This window comes from Bubalus bubalis, chromosome X (assembly GCF_019923935.1).
Source record: "Bubalus bubalis isolate 160015118507 breed Murrah chromosome X, NDDB_SH_1, whole genome shotgun sequence".
NCBI classification, from domain to species: Eukaryota; Metazoa; Chordata; class Mammalia; order Artiodactyla; family Bovidae; genus Bubalus; species Bubalus bubalis.
This window is the reverse complement of record NC_059181.1, coordinates 18718654-18735679: the sequence shown is the minus strand read 5'-3', so window position 1 is coordinate 18735679 and position 17026 is coordinate 18718654. Positions and strand designations below refer to the sequence as shown.

Below are 17026 nucleotides of genomic sequence, written 5' to 3'. Positions count from 1 at the left end.
TTGAGGCTGCTGTACCTTTTGTTTTGAATTTATAAACTGTCTTGTGAATTTCATGGCCCATTAGTGGGACCTGTCAGTACATGTTTGAATTACCTGACAAGGACCTATAGAATGGTTTGTGTAATAAAGAGCTTCACTGTAAGTTCTTTCTAAAGACTTGAAGAATCTTGGTTCTTCATTTTATACATTTGTTTAAAATGTATAAATGGTGGTTCATTTTATACATTCATTTCCTTAGCTTGGGTCAGGTTTTAATACATGTTCTTTGAGTTATCAGTGCAGTTGAAAACAAGCAGATGTCACCTAGTGATTTTTCTTAAATATATGCATCTTTTCAGTATGGCACTGCATCATAATCAACAAAAATCTTTCTCTCTGATTATAATTATTAACTGATGAATGAATGTGGAAGAATTTTGTGGGGTTGAATTTAGTTATGTGTGGACTGATGAAGTGTCCATAAAACAAAGGTATTAATAGTTAATACCCTCAACAGAGCCATGTTCTCAACTCCCAACATAAATTAGATTTTCTTCTGCTTAATAAAACTGAAATAATCATAGAGTGCAGAGAGGTTATTTGTTGGTTAAAATCTAGAGTATCCACTTTTTTTGGAGATACTAATAAGGCAGTTCATTTTATACATTCATTTACTTTCTTAGCTTGGGTCCGGTTTTAATACGTTGTCTTCCAGTTATCAGTGCAATTGAAACCTAGTGATTTTTCTAGGTATTAGTTTGTATCTAGAATAGCAGTAGGTGACACTTCCTTGAATGTTCAGTGCATAGTTAATACTTCTGTCAACAAAGTCAATAGAAGTAACAATTTTGAAGGATTTTATTTTAGTAGACCTCATTAGAGATGCTGAACACTGTTAATTTTATAATTTGATGTTGAGAAATAGGAGCCTAGTTGACTTAGTGACCTTCTAGTGACCTACTTTGTCAGAAACTGCATTATCAGAGGTAGAAGTTACATATGAGTCATAACTATGTTTCAGAATGAAGTTAAGAGCGTCACAATATGAAAATCTGTACTAAGGTTGTTATGAACTCCAAACACTCACTGTTGTAGACATCTGAAAGTCATGGGGCAGATGAAGGGAGTTTGGGTTTACTATTGGACAGAATAGGTGAGAGACTGAACCTTGGTCAGGCTAGGAAGATGGTGAGAGGAGGGAAGGAGGGCATGCCAGTCTCCAGAGAAGAGTAAGCTGGGGCAGGTGGGCCTGCACTGAGGCTCCTTTGACTTCCCAGGTGCTGGCACTAGGCATCTAGAATGAGAAGGTTGGCTAGTGAAGGCAATGTTGGACTGACTGCCTCAGCCATATTTGCATTTAATCCTTTTATTTCCCAGTGAAGAGATACAGAGAGGGCATCCCTGACCCTACCCATTTTTCCCCATTCTAAAAGGGGAATGTGGTAGATGATGAGCCCCAGAAAACACTGGAGCCCTGATGCTCTGGGCAAACAGGTGCTGCTTAGGCTGGGGAAGAGTGAAAAACCACAGCTAGGATAGAAGGAAGGTAACCTAATCACACAAGCTTACCTGTGATGGGCACTGTTCAGCTGGAGGCAAAATAAGCTGGATGGAGATGTTTTTGTGATACACAAACCTGCTAACTTGCTGCTAGGTATCACAAAAATCTACGCGTTTTTTCCTTCTACTATTTCTCATATATATTTTCTAAACTAAAAAATTAATTGAGAAAAGATTCCCTTTCATTCCTATGTTTCACTCAGTCTTCTCTTAGTACCTCTTGGGGGTCCTAGTATAGGGAGGTAAACTTTCTGTTTGATGTCGGGATGTATAGGTCTTTGTCTTCCAGTAGGTCACTGCGCAGTTCTGTAACATTGGGCAGGTCACCTGGCTATGCCTTTTGGGGCCCAAATTAACTGGGTGTTCCTCTTGGATCTGTGAGTCTGCTTCAGTTGGTCATGTGTTGGTACCTATTGAAGCTGACTTACAGGCTCATCATAGGATTCTCTGAACTTTTGAATATATTTGAGATTTTCTCTTATAAAAAATGAAAAAATTTAAATTTATCTAAATTAAGTTAAAAAAAATTTTGAAGTAAGCCAAGAAAGTTAAAAAACAAAAATTGATCTCAGAATTTTGAAATCTGTCATCTTTTAAAGTGAAACTTACCATTTCATATTGTGCCAGTCATTTTCCATTTTATCATTTTTTTATTCAGCAGATATTTTTTGAGGACCTACCCTGTGAGACAATCTGTTAAGGTGCCCTGGAACTATGGACCCACATAGGATTAGGTTTCTTCTCCCCTGGTCTTAGAGGCAAGAAGATGATGTTGGTAATACTATGGCACAGTGGAGTGATGTGTGAGGTGGTGTGTGATGTGTGATTCAGATGATCCCAAGCTGGGGGATTCAGGGAAGGCTTCTTTCAGGAGTTGACATGTGAGCTAGGCTTTGAAGGTTGGTGTGTTTTAGACATGTGGAGATGAGATGAAAGACCTTTTACATTTATAGGTTAACAAGGCAGAAAACACACCCAGGAACTTTGAGCTGTGCCATTCTGAGCAATCTAGGGAAAGGAAATAGAAGGGCAGGAGGTGTGAAGGTAAGACTGCCACACTGCCAGCCTGATGTAACAGGATTAGCTGCTGGGAGAGGGTTCAGTTTTGGCCACCTTCTATCAGGTGTCTTGAAAGGGCACTGAGGTTGACAAGGCCAGTTACGGGACTTTTGTGAAAAAGTAATAATGAGATGTTGAATTAAGGGAGTAGCAGTCTCCCTAATCCATTTCCCTCAACTCCAAAAATTCTAAATGTGTTCTTAGGAAGACAAGAACAAACTTATGATTTGGAAAGTGCTTTGTGATAGTTATTAGCTAGAAAAAAACTGAGAAAGGAAAACTTTACATGTGTCATATGAATTTTGTTACCTATTATAAACTTCCAGAGAGCAGGAGATTATCCGTTGATTTTGGTGGTTCGGTTTTTGTTACTGTTGTTTTGCCAGGCAGTTGGTTTTTTAACTGTGGAGAAGAGGAAATTAAGTTTTAATGTAGTTTTTTAAAATGTTTTGTTAGTTGTTATGTGTGACACTCAGATGAACATCAGGGGAAATATCCTTAAATAGAGAAGGAAAACCGGGGTGAAGTGGGGGGAGGAAACAGAGAACCCAGAAGATTTAATAGAATACAGGTGATGGCTATATTTTAATTTTTAAAAGTGTCTAAAATGCATCTCAAATGAGAACATTTGGTCTTTCCAGTTTAACTACTTGTTTTGGGGGTATTTTGTGAAATTGTAAACTTGTTGATCAGTAATGTCATAGGAAATACTAAAATATAAACGAAGAGGTGATTAAATTTGCAAATGAAACTACCTAGAACATTTTGCATTTTGAAGTCTCTAGAAGTTTTTGCTTATAGCAACAGTATAGTTATTTTTAAAAAACAAAATTTCAGGTTATATTCTTTTCATGTATATTTTCTAGAAAGATGGTCACTTTTATATTTTTTATTAAAAATCTTGTGGGGTATCTCTAGAGAAAATTTTTAAACTGGTAAATATCAAGAATTACGTATAGCTTCAAAGTATACCACAGCATTCCTATGAATTGAGAGTTGGACTTGGAGTGGGAAGATAAGAGTTATGACAGTAATCATAAATTACAAGTAAATTTTAATAATTATCTGGTGAAAAACTGGAAGCCTTTATCAGCTGGTTTTGTCTTGGGGGAAACTGAGACTGCAATGAAAACCATTATCAACTGATTTCCCCTTATAGATCATTTTTTTTTAATTTTATTTTATTTTTAGACTTTACATAATTGTATTAGTTTTGCCAAATATCAAAATGAATCATTTTTATTATTCTATTTAAACATCTTATTTTTCTCCTGTAAAAAAAAAATGTAAAGCTGTTATGGGGGTATGGAAGAGCTTTTTGTACCATTAAACCCCTTTGAACAGAAAGCATATGTAATTCTTTTTTTAAATTTATTTTTTATTTAAATTTATTTATTTTAATTGGAGGCTAATTACTTTGTTAGTAGAGGTTGTTACAGGTCCATTCTAGCTTCTAACATTTATCACTAAATGTCCTTTACTAGTTACCAGATATAGAATGAGAAGCTTGGAACAAATTAGGAGGAGAAATGGGCCCTCTAAGAAAAGTCTCTCTGATTAGTCAAGGAAACCATAGCAGTGGCATCAGCCTGTGGCTTAGTCACTCATCCATGTTTCTGCCATGGTCAACAGGGCTGATTTAAGAGGGAGCATGAAAAATCAGATGGAAGGTTTTCCTCTGAGAAGTTAAAAATAAGCACTTAAAACCATCTTGCTAGAAGAGTTAAAATTTTCAGTTAAGAATATCTTTAAGCCCTTCATAACCTTGGAGCAGTTTTAGATATATGGCTGTTAAGTGATGCCAGTAAATAAATACGTGCATGTGTACACCCACAGCCCCAAATGTATCCATCCGATTGATTTTTGTTGTATGAAGAGATATTTTTTTCTAGTGGTGCGGCTATTATTTAAAATATATTTCAGGGCTCTCTTTTGGATTTATCTTTGGATTCTGAAACATAATCATAAAAAACCCTAGCAGTTGTAAATCTTAATTCTTTGGATAATGAACTTATTTTTTAGGAAGAGCCAGAAGCTATTCAGAGTTAAATGCAGAGGAGTGAGATGGATATAAGCTGGTTAGTGCCGTTTTGGGTCCAAAATGAGGAATAAATATAAATAATGAGGCATTTTCTTTTCTGATGCATAAACTGCCTCCAGATGAAGAATTTGAGTGGTTTTAAGCGGGAGTAGCATTCTTAGAATAAAGTATACTTTCCCATTATGACATTTGGAAGGATTACATGCAAATGAATGCTTAACCTCGGGGATGAAAAGCAAAACAAATGACATCTATTGTCTCAGTATCATGACACCTTCTGCATAGAGGTATTGCAAAGATTAATATTTGTAAGCTCTGAGCCCCTTTGTTTGGCATGAATAATTGTTATATGTCATAATCGTGAAATTATAATGGTACTTGAAGGTCAGGAAAGTGCTTAATGAAAGTTATTAAGATTCAGAAAGTATTAAAATGGTAAGATGGTTGGGGTTATATTATAAATGGTAGTATATCCTTAAGGATATATTTAGGGTGAACAGTATCATTGCTTCTCATGATCATAATTTTGCTAACAACTAAGGCTATTTTCTGAGAGTTCAGTGAGACTTTGTAAGTGATTAAGCTAAACAGAATTTGATTTCAAAATACTAGTTTCAGCTCATTACTGACATAGAGGTTTAAGGATTTTTATGAAGTCAGAAACATTATTATGTTTGATATCAGCTTGTAAAGAATGGTAGTATTTCAAGATAGTGTCAGCTTGCTGGCTTTATAGTTTTATGGACATTTGGGAGTAGAAAATAATCTGATTATATTTTGCATATTGAGTGTCTTCAATGCCATGCTGTATTTTTCGAAGTAAAAATTGTTTAGCTTAGAATTTTGAAGATTTTATTATTAAAGTGGCAAATATTTGACGATCTCTGATTTGAAAAGGAGAACTCAAGACTGTGTGCCTATAGCTGTTTTCTCCTACTCATTATTGTACATGTTTATGGCATACAATTTAGTGCCTTAATTATAAGAAAAAAATAAACATATTTTTAGTTTTATAGTTATCTTGATTAATTTTAATAAGTTATTTTCTCAGTGAATAGTCTCAAATTTAGTTAAACATTTACAAATTATTCTAGGGTTGCTTCTAGCTATTCCACAGAGAGACAGATGTCACATGATTTGGTTGCTGTTGGCAGGAAAAGTGAAAAGTTTCATCCAGTGTTTGAACATCTTGACTCAACTCAGAATACTGAAAACAAACCTACAGGAGAATTTGCTCAGCAAATCATAACTATAATCCATCAAGTTAAAGGTTGGTATATTTCGCACATACATTAGGGATAACGCAAAAATAATGTACTGACTTTTCACGAGATATAGGTAAATATCTGATATTGTAATAGTAATTAATATTTCATTATAAGTTAAATCATTAATTAGGAAATCTGTTGAAGAAAGTAGCACATATTAATTCAAGCCAGTTCTTTTTATGTAGTTCCAATAATCTGGTGCTTCAGCTCATAGTAGATTACAAATTGAAAATTATAAAAGAAGAGGTTGGCTGCTGCAAAGGACAGGTGTACTGAGAGCAGAAAGAAACAATACCGATAACCCAGTAGAAAGGAGGAAATAACAAAAGCCAGGTATAAAACTCAAGAAGCTCGAGAAATCTGGAAGTGTAGGTCATTTGGTCATATTCCTAAAGCCCCCAAGGGTGTTACTGGGACTTTGTGCCATAAGGGTGATGCTAAGTGATCAGTAAAAGACTCCAGTATTATTTGTTTTACTTTATGACGTCAGGGAATTGCATAATTAATATTTTAAAGGTTTTCATTGAGTTGTGTTTTGCTTTTGCTTCTGGCCAGTTTCCATTAATTGGAAAATTTAGTCATGTAGAATAACTTTCTTTTTGATGCTGTATAATTAAGGCAGATTTGCATATTATAAGCTAGGATCTTTCATGAATTTCAAAATTTTAATTTTATATTTCTTACTAGATGATTGTGTTGATCTTTTTTACTTTCTTAAAACATTTTGCAAATGAATTATTTTCTCTGCAGCCCTCAAACTATGGCATATATTTACTTTAAAGAATGCAGTTTGAAACAGTTCACCTTCTCAATTCCAGCCCCTCTCACCCAGAGGAAGTGTGGTCCTTGGCAAAAAGGAAGCTGGTATTGCAGAAGAACCCAGGAGATTGTCCCAGAACAGGAACAGTATGTTAGGGAAAAGGATTGCTAAAGTAGCTTTCTCATGGGTCAAGTGTATTATCTTACTCTCTATTCTGTTCAAAGCTTGTAGCATAGGCACTTTGAGAATGTCTTCATGAACTTCCGTTAACACTAAGAAAAATGGCATTAGGAAGCCTTCTGTGATATGTAACCATAGCATTTAGCATTTGTTCAGAATTGTTTTGATGTTTTAGGGTTGTTTTTGAAATTATTTTTGCTCTAAGTGAACTGTAGAGCTCTATGCCAGCTTTACTTCCCACATATAGTAACAGTGAGGAAGCTCTTACCTTGGAGAAGAAAGGTCCTCTCTCTGAAAAAGCCAATATTTTTTTTTCCCTCTGGCAAGTAAGCAGGAATGCCAAATAGGAACAGAATCTTTGCATTCATAAATCCATTTACTGTTGCTTGAGCTTGGAAAAAACATGTGAGCACTACACATTAGTCTGTGAAATAAATTTAGGTCCCATATTTTTAAGAGAAAGCAGTTTGAATGTTTTTTTAATAGTCCCTTACTCCTGTGCTTATTGTATATATAACTTTTTAAGTGGAATCAGTTTTACACTGAGATAAAACTTTTTGTTTCCTTTTGCAGCAAATTATTTTCCATCACCTGAAATAACTCTGCATGAGCGTTTCTCAAAAATTCAAGTTAAAAAAGCTGAAGATGTAAATGAAACTAAGTTGAGCTCGGATCCAGAAATTCACAGGTAATGACTGATTATTGTACGCCCATATAACTCATGGGAATAAGCCTCAGAAAAGATGTGGGAACATGCTGCCTGCCTCTTGGGTTTACTGTAGACTCTAGAACAGCATTTCCTGCCTAAAACAGGACTGACCCAAGTAGGTACTAGGCCAGTGCACATTGATAGACTAGGTTGTATTAAAGCCATGACTGCTGCTGCTAAGTCGCGAAGCCATGACTAGCATTGTTTAAATGTGCAGGACTTTGAAAATATTTACCTATCTAACTTTGATTCTGCTGTGTCTATAGTAATTGCCTACTGAAGTTATCACTGGAAGAATGAAAGACAGTTGTCGAGCCATTGAAATCATGGGTTGCTTCATGTCCTCAGAAATGACTGTTCTGAGGGCAGCCGGATGAAAACATATGTCTTCTTCTGCTGGCACCTGTCCAAGCAGGTGGTGCGCCCTGTCTTGTGAGCTGAGTTGAATCAATGTTAGAATGCAGTAGATCACCGGAGCCAAGTTTAAGGTTACACAGACTAGTGATTTGAGAACTACTAAGGCTTCACTGTGATGTTGTTTACAGGATATGTGTGTCCTGGGAGGCTGCCACATAGATGAAAAACCACCTGGTAGCAGATTTCTTTTTCTTCCTTCAAGACACACCAGCTTTATTTCAAATTCCATTCTGTATTAATGGAATCGAGTTATCAGTGTATAGCATAATTATTTAATTGTAATATGCCTTTATTATTTTAGGAGAATAGATATGTCTTTGGCCGAGCTTCAGAGTAAACAAACTATGGTATATGACTCAAAACAGGTAAGTGAATATGGTTTTTGATGGGGGATTATCTTACTGTTGACAAACTAATGGGAAAGGGAACTGGTCATTGGGAGTAAAAAAGGTAAAGTGGGTGAGGAAGGATGATTGAGACCCAGGAATCTGAAATTTACAAAGCTCTCCAAGTGATTAGTTTTCAGCCAGGTTGCAAAGAGAACACTGGCAAAAGACAAAAATATTCCCTAAGAGAGACAGTCCCTAAGGATTTTACAGCTTTGTAAAATTGACATAAAATTATAGTGTTTAATATTCATCCCAAAACTTCACAGTATAAATCTTGCAGACAGTATGTTTGATACCTTTTTTCCCCAAAGCAGTCATGTGGGATATATTTTAAGTTGTATGTGGAATGCATGCAAAAGAACTTAGTTTCATTTGATACTGCCCTTCTGTTTACTGAAGATTATATGAAAGATTCTATGGAGTATGAACTAACAAAATAATGAAAATAATACTTTTTTGTATTTTTCCCACCCCTGCCACCTCTGCCTACCCTCATTTCATTGCTATTAGAAAAACTATCTTAACTAGCCAAGGAGGAAGAAAACTGGCTCTTGTTTTAGGAAAAGTATATCAAGTTCTAAAAACCCTGCTAATTATTCATTGAGAGTGAAGAGTTTTTGTAGAGGAGAGATTTTAATAAATACATTTGTGATAAAATATGTAAATAATTTTTTTCACATGTATGGTTACAATTTTACTGAATTTATAGAGATAGGTTAGTTTATTGAATCAATGATATTTTCAGGAAATTTCTGTTAATCAAAATACTATAATAAACTTATAGGAAATTTGAGGATTTTTTTAATTACCTTTAATTCACTTAACACAAAATATTATTTGATTGTCTTTCCTTGCAGTCTTATGTCTGAAATTTTAACATAGTCACTGTCACAGTACATGCAATTTTGGATGCTTTTTCTTTTTACATAAGCTATAATAACATTCCTTTTATGTAAAGTCTCTCAACTCCCAATGACCTTTTTATAATTGAGACTTTGCAAGTTTTAGTAAACTTTTCAGTGTTTTTCCATGTTTACTTCCACATAGTCTATATCATCATAATTTAAGTGGTTGTACATTATTCCTATGACTTAAATTTGCCATAAATTTTTCTTCCCTTCTCCTTTAAAATTTTTTCACACTCAAGTTGCTTTCATTTTTTTGTTATTTTTTAAATAAAACATTTTGAATATACTTGGATAGATAGACTTTTCTTTGGTATAGAGGCCCAGAATTTGGATTCCTGGTTCAGTGTTACGAACTCTTCTGACTGTGTTTTGTCAATTGTGTCTCAAAATACTTCTATCTGTTTATACTACCATTAACAAGATAAGTACAAGATAACTTATTTAGGACTTTAACTTAAGGTTCTTGTTCAATATGGTCTTTGTGCAACTAACAGTAATGTGAATGGTTTGTCTTCTGTCAAAATTCCTCAGACTCTGGTCAAAATAATAGATCCAAGTGACCTACGACATGACATTGAAAGAAGGAGAAAAGAACGGTTACAGAATGAAGATGAGCACATTTTTCACATAGCTAGTGCTGCAGAGAGGTAATCAGTAGATGAAAAACATCCTCTTATCAGAGAGCTTTTGGTTTTAGCATATTTTCCAATTTTGTGTGTGTGATGGTAATTTTCACTTTAGTGTAGGAATTTAATCCTTCAAATCCATGTCATATGTTTATTAAAATGTTTCAGAGTTATTCAGTGGTCATCATGTGCTATTTCACTGAAACAATAAAAATTATGGGGTAGGTGAGTATTTGAGATCTTTGTGATCTAGAGAGAAGTGTAATAGCTTTTTTAATATCAGCAGGAGCAAATACCAGCAAATATATGGACTATTTGGCTCAAGCCGATTGAAACTCTGACACATTCTGCCTTTTAGATTCTGGTATTCTTTGAATATTGCAAGATTTCCTGAGGTTATTGCTATCGTCTTTCAGAACTCTTCATGGGTGTCTGTCCATGAAGCAGAGGCAGGTGCAGTAGATAATGCAGAGGAGACCTGGGTTTGAATCCTACCTCTGCCAGTTTATAAACTGTTTGCTCTTGGGCAAACTTGCTTAGTTTTTGGAGCCTGTTCCTCTATAAAGTGAGAATAACCAATTTATGTTGGACAGGTTAGAAATATCACATGAACTAACACATGTGATGCACTTAATGCCATGAGTGGCACATTGACTGTCAGTAGATCCTTGTTTTTCGTTCCCCACCCTGTACCTCTTTTTAGGGCTTCTGAGTGTTCTAGAGTGGTCGCAGTTAATCTCTAGTTCTGAAAACTATGTAGAACTCATGGCAACTCTGGGACCCCATATGATTATGAGGTGTAATTGAACAGGACAAAATTTCCAGTTCACTCAAGGGTCCTTAAGTTATTTGGATCTCCCAGAAAGTGGGAATGTGTGAATAGAAAAGGCTGGTGCTAATTCTATTTCCACAGTCCTTAGTTTCAAAAATTAATATATTTGACTAGACTTTTAAGTCATGTCTATGGGTAACTAGGTCAAGATACTAGAGCTTGTTTAAAACTGGAATTGATACTGACAGTAAGTTTGGGATTAATTAAAAGATAGCAAAACTGCATGTTGAGGCATATGAAATAATTGAAAATAAAATAGTTAAAATCTTGTCTCTTGGTGGGTGATCTCCAGTTTCCTATATGACATGGCATGACTGCTCTTTAGTGACACAAGCTCTGTCATGCTATTCTTGACTCAGCAAGTGCAAAAAACTCAGGGTACCAAGAAAAAAGGGTTTTAAAACAGATTTTAGATAATCAACATACTATAAAGACCATGTGAGGCTTTAGAATATATCTTTACCCTTTGAGGTGATGAAGAACTTGAGCAATGGAGTTTTACCTGAGTTCAATACCTGGCTCTGTAGATAACCTAGCTGTGTGACTCACCTTGGACAAGTTACTTAATCTCTGTTTTCTTAAGCTGTAAAATAGAGATAAGAATTATACTTACCTCATGGTGGTGGTGAAGATTAAGTAAAGTGATGGATGTAAGCTGCAGAGTAGTTAGTCAGCATTAATGTTAGCTTTGAGGATAGCATTGTGTGCAAAAATGTCTTCCGGCAAGTTGTCTTTTGCTGGATCTGTTGAGCTGTTTTATTTGTATTAGATGGCTAGTGTGTCTTGGTGGAGCCATGAGAATTTTTTTTTAGATATTACTTACCATAAAAGTCACCCTTTCAAAGTAAACAATTCAGTACTTTTTAGTATAATCACAAAGTTGTGCAACTGTCACCACTATCTAATTTCAAAACATTTTCATCACCCCCAGAAGAAACCCTGTACAATTAGTTGTCACTCCCTATTTCTTTGTCCTTCCAGCTCCTGACAGCCATTAATCTACTTTCTATGTGTATGGATTTGCCTATTCTTGACATAATTGCAGTTATATAATATGTGTCCTTTTGTGACTGGCTTCTTTCATGTAGTACAATGTTTTTTGTGTTCCTCCATGTTGAGCATGGACTTCCCTGGTGACTCAGTGGTAAAGAATCCACCTGCAATGCAGGAGCTGCAGGTTTGATCCCTGGGTTGGAAAAATCCCCTGGAGGAGGGCATGGTAACCCACTCCAGTATTCTTGCCTGGAGAATTCCATGGACAGAGGAGCCTGGCAGGCTGTAGTCCATAGGGTCACAAAAGAGTCAGACACAACTGAAGTGACTGAACACACACACACACACTGAGCATAAATAATCCTTTTCTGGCTGAGTAATGTTCCATTGTATGTATTCACCCCATGTTTATCCATTCACTGGTTGATGGTTATTTGGATTGTTTCCGCTTTCTGACTTTTGTAAATTATGGTGCTGGAACATTTGTATGCAAGTTTTAGTGTGGACATAGGTTTTCACTTCTGTATATACCTAGGATTGGAATTGCTGGTTCATATCATTACTATGTTCAACTTTTTGATGAACTGCCAGTCTATTTCCATAGTGGGTGCACCATTTTACATTCTCACTATCAAGGTGTGAGGGTTCCATTTTCAACACATCCTCACCAACAGCTGTTATTGTTCATCTTTTAAATAAGATAATATAGAACCTTTAATCTCTCATTTTATCCTAATTCAGTTTCCTTGTTAACATAAGAAAAACTTTTTATTTTATCCTTTTATAGAAATTCAGTTTATTGAAATTGACCTCACTAATATTTTTCTATAAGCCTTTTTAATCAAGTCAGTGTATAGATTTCTATAGAAATTTAGAAGAAATGAAATATTACAAAATTATAAGTCATAGGATATAACTGTTTCTCTCCTATGCAGTTTTTTTCCCTTAAAAGTTGTATGTAGGCTCTGCATCTGTGTTTGCTCACCACTGTATCCCCACTGCCCTGGGCTCAGTTCATATTTGTTGAATGAAAGATTTTCCAAAGGTATAGACAGGACAGAGACACGGAAATCATAATGCATTTAGATCTGGATCACTTTTTATTCCCTGATACCTTAAAGTCTTTCCCAAGCAAGCCTCACATCAGGGCATTCTGTCTTATCTCTAAGACCCTGGTGTTCTCTGTCTTTTCCTACTTGCAACTGGCTTCTTACCCTAAAGTCTCTATGTGTCCTTCTGACACACTATTTCTCCCACTTGTCACCAGCATTAATAAATTCCCTACAGTGTCACTGAGGTGCTGTGTTAGAGGGGTGTGGTATGTGTGTGATAATGCAGCTTCTAAATATTATCAGTAGACTTCAAGAGAACATCAAACTGCCTAGATTTTCTTTTTATCTAGGCGGGTTTTAGAAAACATCAGTTTTTATTTTTGCTATTGTAACAGTCTGTATCTACTGAACTAGAGTTAACTTTGTAAAGATCTTTTATTCATATATTCAACAAATATTTATATATTAATGTCTATGTTCTAGTCACTGTTCTGAGCACTGACTTAGAACACTGAATTTTACTGTTTTAAGTATAAGATTCATTGGAATTAAGTACATTCACAGTGTTGTGCAGCCAACACCTCCAGAACTTTTTAATCTTCTCCAACAGAAACTCAATACAAATTAAACAGTGACACCCTATCCCCCCGACTCCTAGCCCCTCATGCCTGTATTGACATCTCTATGAATGTGCCTATTTTGAATACTTCATACATATATAAATAGAATCATGCAATAATATTACCTTTCAGTCTGACTTATTTCACATGGCATAATGTTTTCATCCATGTTGTATCCTGTGCCAGTATTTCATTAAAATAATTTATTCCTTTATAAGGCTGGATAATATTCCATTGTATGGATATGCCACATTTTGTTTATTTTTTGATGAACATGTGTCTGTCTTTTGGCTATTGTAAACCATGCTGCTGTGAAGATTGGTATTATCATATTTTTGATTATAGCCATCCTAGTGGGTTTTAGGTAGTTACTTGTGGTTTCGACTTGCATTTCCCTGATGACTAATGTTGTCAAACATTTTTTTCACGTGCTTTTGTGTGTGTCTTCTTTGAAGAAATATTTATTCAAATCCTTTGCCCATCTCTAACGGAGAAGGCAATGGCACCCCACTCCAGTACTCTTGCCTGGAAAATCCCATGGATGGAGGAGCCTGGTAGGCACTGAGGGTCGGACACGACTGAGCGACTTCACTTTCACTTTTCACTTTCATGCATTGGAGAAGGAAATGGCAACCCACTCCAGTGTTCTTGCCTGGAGAATCCCAGGGACGGGGGAGCCTGGTGGGCTGCCGTCTATGGGGTCACACAGAGTCGGACACAACTGAAGTGACTTAGCAGCAGTAGCAGCCCATCTCTAAACTGGATTATCGTATTTTTATTATTGAGGAGTAAATTCTTTTTATATTCTGGGTAATACCCCTTTATCAGATACATGCTTTGTAAAGAGGATTTTTTAAAGTCCATTGTTTTGTTTAAAGTAGTAGTAGTAGTACAGGTATGATTACTGTTAATATTTAGTACATTTCCTGTCATTTTTTTCTGGGCATATACATGTATATTTTAAATAAGTGAAATTATCCTCAGTATTTTACTTCACCCCTTGCTCTTGACTTACTATCATATCGTGAGCATTTTGACAGAATATAAGGTTTCTTGACATTTTAAAAAATCCTATGTGGCTATTTCATGTCAGGTTCTAGGATCAGAGCTGGGACTATAAAACAAGCTATTGGCAGTGTCTCCTCTGAAGAAATTGTACCTTGCTTGGTGAGAAGGCACATCAGTAGTTACAAACGCAAATGATACTTGTGAAGACCCCAAAGTGCTGTATGTGCACAGAGCAGGGACCCCTAGTCCACTGCAGAGGGGACTGGGAAAGCCTTCTTGGAACAGGTTCAAATGGGGCTCACTCTTGAGTTTGATCTGAGTTGGAAGGAAATTGCAGCAGAGGAACCGGATGGGCCAGCGTGTAGAGGCAGACGATTTTGTGGTGTGTTCCAAGGGCCGCGTGGAGCTGATGTTCCCACAGTTTGGTGTGGGTGTTGGGGAGGTTAGGATGAAGCAGCTGGCCGAGGCAGCAAGGGTGTGACCGGAAAGGCCTTGGTGGTCAGTGAGGGGGAGTGTGGATTTTGTCCTTGTGTCAGTGGGGTCCTGTAGCAGAACTGCAGTGAGGCCAAGGCTGTGAGCTCTCTGTTTGCCACCGAGCAGGAAGGGTCTGAGGAGCACTGTGGGAGAGGCAGGATGTGACAGAAAGAGAACCCCTTGAAGGCTCTGGGAATGAGGCAGGGTCAGAGGAGAAGCCAGGGAAGGACCTCCCTCCTGGGTAGAGCTGGTCAGGAATAACCCTTGGGAGCCTCCAGAACTCACTTCAAAAGGAGAGGGGAGCCAGAGTACAGAGGCCCCAGCTCTACCAGTGAGAAGGCCCAAGTTGCTCACCCGCCTCTTCTCTGGAACTTTAGCCACTGAGTCTGTTGGCCCAGGGGGGGCCATCCAGTGCCGCCAAAGGCTCAAGAGCCGTGACTGTCTTCCTTCAGAAAACATACAGTCTGTGTATGATTTCAAGAGTTACAGCCCTAGGAAGCCTGTCCTTGGATTCCAGATTAAGAACCCTGGTCCTCAGAATACTATTTTCCCCTGTTGCTAACTTCCAACTTGGCTAAATAACGTTCATAGAAAAATGAAGAAATGAGGGTTTTAGCCCTCGTAACTATTATTTGTAATTTTAGTAGTGATAGATAATTGAGGGTTTTTTTTGTTGTTGTTGTTTTTTACTGTCGTGCTGGTTTGTTTCCGAAGGGTGTAATTTGATTTCTCTTGTTTATTTGTTGGATAAACATAAACTAATAAAAGATTCTTATTTTCTCTTTCATTTTATTAGGAGTGATCAGCATTCCAGTTTTTCAAGGTCAAAGGATACTCATGTTGATGAATTCCAAAAACCTACATCTTTTGAAAAATCAAATTTTAGAAAATTTATTCAGAAACCTTGCTCGGTAAGATTGTATTCCCAACTTTTTTATTTTTGTATGTTCCATTTTCCTTCTCACATGTATCTTTAGGTACATGGACCACCAATGTTTTTCATGTTTGTAATTGTTTATTAATAAGTGTTATGATTCTGTTGTTCAGTGTTAAGATTCTGTTAAGGCTTATAGTTATTATGACCAAAGAAATGATCATCTCATTTGATTTAGCAGGATTTTACTGCATGTATTGTAGAACTAGGTTCCTTAAATTTTTTGTAACAATTTTATTAAGGCTTATTTTACATACCATTAAATTCACCCAGGGAAGGCATACAATTTAATGATCTTTTATTAATTTACCAATATGTGTGCCATCACCATAATCCAGTTTTAGAACATTTTCATCACCCTTATTAGATCCCTCAAGCCTGTTTATTCCTTGTTCCCACCCCCAGCTAACAACTAATCTACTTTCTGTTTTTAAAGATATGCTTTTTCAAAGGGCACCTCACAGAATGGCAGCTGCCTTCCATAAGAGCAAGCAGGTGACAGCTAGAAAGATGGAAGCAGTGTCTATTTGTAACCTAATCTCAGAAGTGATATCCCATCACTTCAACCATACTCCATTTGTAAGAAGCAAGTCACTAGATAGAGCCCATATTCAAAGGCAATAGCATAGGGGCCTGGATACTGGACTCTGGGGATGATTTGGAGCCTCATCAGAAGCCGCCTGGTACAGTCTTCCCACTGGCCCCTTCATGTACAGAATACGCCTCCTCGCTCTCAAGGTCCCCCACAGTCTCATCTCATTACATGTGTCTTTTTGCACTTATTCAAATATATAGACTTAGTATAAACTCAAGATGACTACTAGGAAAAGGATTTTATATGACTTTTCTTGAACTGGGGAGAGAAATAAAGATGTGAAAGAGGAAAATTTGTGAAAAGTAGACTCCATAGCAAATGGAATAAATAGAAGGTTATAAGACTATTGATTATGGAAAAAGAAATCCATCTTCAGAATGGGCCCATCTTCTATGTTCCCATCAAAGGCTTCAAGTTCTTTGTAGTTGCAGTCTTAATACTCTGCCTTCTGGAGAGGGAAATGGCAACCACTCTAGTATTCTTGCCTGGGAAATCCCATGGACAGAGGAATCTGGTGGGCTACAGTCCATGGTGTTGCGAAAGAGTCAGACACAACTCAGTGACTAAACAACAACAACTATAAACATTAAAGCAACTCCTAAAATAAAACAAAAAATGTATT

General features: G+C 36.5%; 1 protein-coding gene across 12 annotated transcripts in view; it reads left to right on the top strand.

The window, feature by feature from the left end:
* The window catches only part of BCLAF3 (BCLAF1 and THRAP3 family member 3), a 51976-nt gene that overhangs the window by 21189 nt on the left and 13761 nt on the right, over nt 1–17026 (top strand). For 11 of the 12 annotated variants that reach the window (XM_025277232.2, XM_006041388.3, XM_025277231.2 and 8 more), the window contains 5 exons: nt 5734–5909; nt 7421–7535; nt 8275–8338; nt 9802–9917; nt 15672–15786. In XM_025277232.2, the coding sequence (XP_025133017.1) occupies nt 5734–5909; nt 7421–7535; nt 8275–8338; nt 9802–9917; nt 15672–15786 (586 nt within the window). The remainder of the gene's footprint in view (nt 1–5733; nt 5910–7420; nt 7536–8274; nt 8339–9801; nt 9918–15671; nt 15787–17026) is intronic. The other variant, XM_006041389.3, reaches the window with a different exon arrangement.